The sequence below is a fragment of the Histoplasma capsulatum genome, genomic scaffold (genome assembly GCF_000149585.1).
Source record: "Histoplasma capsulatum NAm1 scaffold_1 genomic scaffold, whole genome shotgun sequence".
Taxonomy (NCBI): domain Eukaryota; kingdom Fungi; phylum Ascomycota; class Eurotiomycetes; order Onygenales; family Ajellomycetaceae; genus Histoplasma; species Histoplasma mississippiense.
The window spans coordinates 4,465,482-4,467,726 of record NW_001813982.1 but is presented as its reverse complement, the minus strand read 5'-3'; the positions used below and the strand labels follow the sequence as shown (position 1 = coordinate 4,467,726).

The following is a 2,245-nucleotide window of genomic DNA, read 5'->3' as shown; positions in this document are numbered from 1 at the left end:
AGCCGGAGAACTTCGATAAGATCGAGGAGCGAATCAGAACCGTGCGTGTCTAAACATTGCGGCACGTTTGTTGCGCTGAGTACGTTAGGATATCTCTCCTTTATTCTCAAAAACAGGAAGCAGAGAAGTAAAGAAAAATGTTTATATTATATTTTCCCAAAAGCGGAAAGAAATCGAGAGAAAAAGAAGCGAAGATATAAAAAAAAAAACACATATACAATGAGAAAGAAAGAGTTTAAAAAAAAAAATAAAAAAAAAAAAAATAAAAAAAAAAATAAAGATGAAAATAAAAAGCTATTCTATTGAACTCTCTGCTAACAACAATAATAGATGAAGTCCTGCCTGCCGTGCAAAAGTTTCGCAAAGATCAGAAATGACAAAGCCACCGGCAGGATATTGCGTACATATCTAGGACGCCCAAAAGTGCGCCGATATCACAGCGAATATATAAATAGATATTGATATACATAACAATAATAATAATGCTAATACTAGTAACTAATCATAGCGAGGATAGATGGCGGAAAGGAGGAAAGGGAAGAGAGAGGGAGAGAGGGAGAGAGAGGTAGCGCTAGCAGTGTGAGCGTGCATTAAATATTTTTTCGCTACGGAGTACATACACACACACTTCTAAATATCAGAACTACCCCATCCAGAAAAGCATTTGATATCGTGTATGTATGCGGGAAGGCGAAACATCGATGATAGACAGAAACAGAACAAATTATCCCATTGATATAATGAACGGGTTCTCTCTTTTTTTAAGAAAAAGGGGGGAACGGTGGGAACGGTGGGAACGGTAGACAAATATCATACATATCAAATCAATATAAACAACAAACCAAAACAACAAAAACAACAAACGCGACGGGGAAAGAAAAATGAATAAAGAACGCGTCCCAAAAAAAAATCTCTACATACCCTACATCCCTTCTTCCTCCTCCCTTTATTGTATAGTAATCATGAAAATAAGCGTATTTTGGGGGATAATATCGTAGAGTAAACAAGAAAAACATAGTTAATGGAATCGCATTTGTTTGAACCCCCTCGGAGGCCCTGCCCGCGTCACAACCCACCCCCCCCCCTTCCTCTATACTACAATCACACCGTTCTTCCTGCCAATTTCCTACATGCGCAATACCATATAAACTATGTACAGCCGACTAGTCTATCCATAGGATAGGAATAAAGGTGTGCACGCAGACACAACACGCATACAGATACAGCAGAAGCAGGAACTGGGGCGGATGGTTAGAGAACGAGAGAGTGAAAAATAATAAATAGCGAAGCCCGACGGGAGGAGACATAATAAGAGTAAAATAAAATATGATAATAAAGTTAAGTAGAGAACGATTTGAAAAGAGGAACAAAACCACATATCACTACAAAAAACCAAGGTGGACACTCCCACAAGACTCTCATCACCCACTTGAAATACTTTACGCGATATCGCGAATACCATGGATAAAAAAAGGTGAATAAACACACTGAAAAGTCAAAAAAGCGTTCAACAAGACAAGACTAAAAACTGAGAAAAAGCAAGCCATCCATTTCCTTATTTCCCACCTCGACGCCGTTTCATACCAAATTACAAAAAAGGTGATTCATGTGCACGATACTTGGTTTTAAAAAAAAAATCCCCCAGAACTATTCGGAGCCGAGGGAGAAGGAGGGTAAAGGAGGGAGAGAGAAAGCCAAACATGAGAGCCAGACCCTTAACCCGCGGAATCAAAAGAATAGAAGGCAAAAATTGTAGGGGAAAAAAAAAAAAAAAAAAAAAAAAAAAAAAAAAACTATGCTGCTTTCTTCGGCGTAGCCTTCTTTGTGGCCTTCTTGGTTCCGGTGGTCTTCTTTTTTGGTGTGGCCTTAGCGGTGATTTTGTGACGCGGCCAGACTTGGTCGTCGCTGTGACCTTGGGTGCGTTGACAACTGCTGGGGCCTGTTATCGCGATTGTGGACAGTTAGTATCAGTGGGGTGTATTTTATGAAATTAAAAAGGGAGTAAACGCACGGACTGGGGCCTTTCGAGGCTTTAGCTACGTTCCCCTTCGTCTTTCCAGAACAGTCTTCTTGGGGGCTGGCGGTTTTCTTGGTAGAAGTCTTTCGTCACAGCTTTCTAAAGCTGCCTGGCTTTTTCCCTTCTGGGGGACAGCGGGTTTTGGCGGGAAATGGGTAGCCTCTCCTAACCCCCGTGGGTAAGGGGGGTCCCCTTCATAAGCAAATTTTCACCGGAACCCGAAGGGGA

General features: G+C 41.2%; 1 protein-coding gene across 1 annotated transcript in view; it reads right to left on the bottom strand.

Moving 5' to 3' along the window:
* Positions 1-1,793: 1,793 nt before the first annotated feature.
* The window catches only part of HCAG_01270 (predicted protein), a gene marked incomplete at both ends in the record, with an annotated part of 1,266 nt that continues 814 nt past the window's right edge, over positions 1,794-2,245 (bottom strand). The window contains 2 exons of the mRNA XM_001544173.1: positions 1,794-1,939; positions 2,111-2,182. Of these exons, the coding sequence (XP_001544223.1) occupies positions 1,794-1,939; positions 2,111-2,182 (218 nt within the window). The remainder of the gene's footprint in view (positions 1,940-2,110; positions 2,183-2,245) is intronic.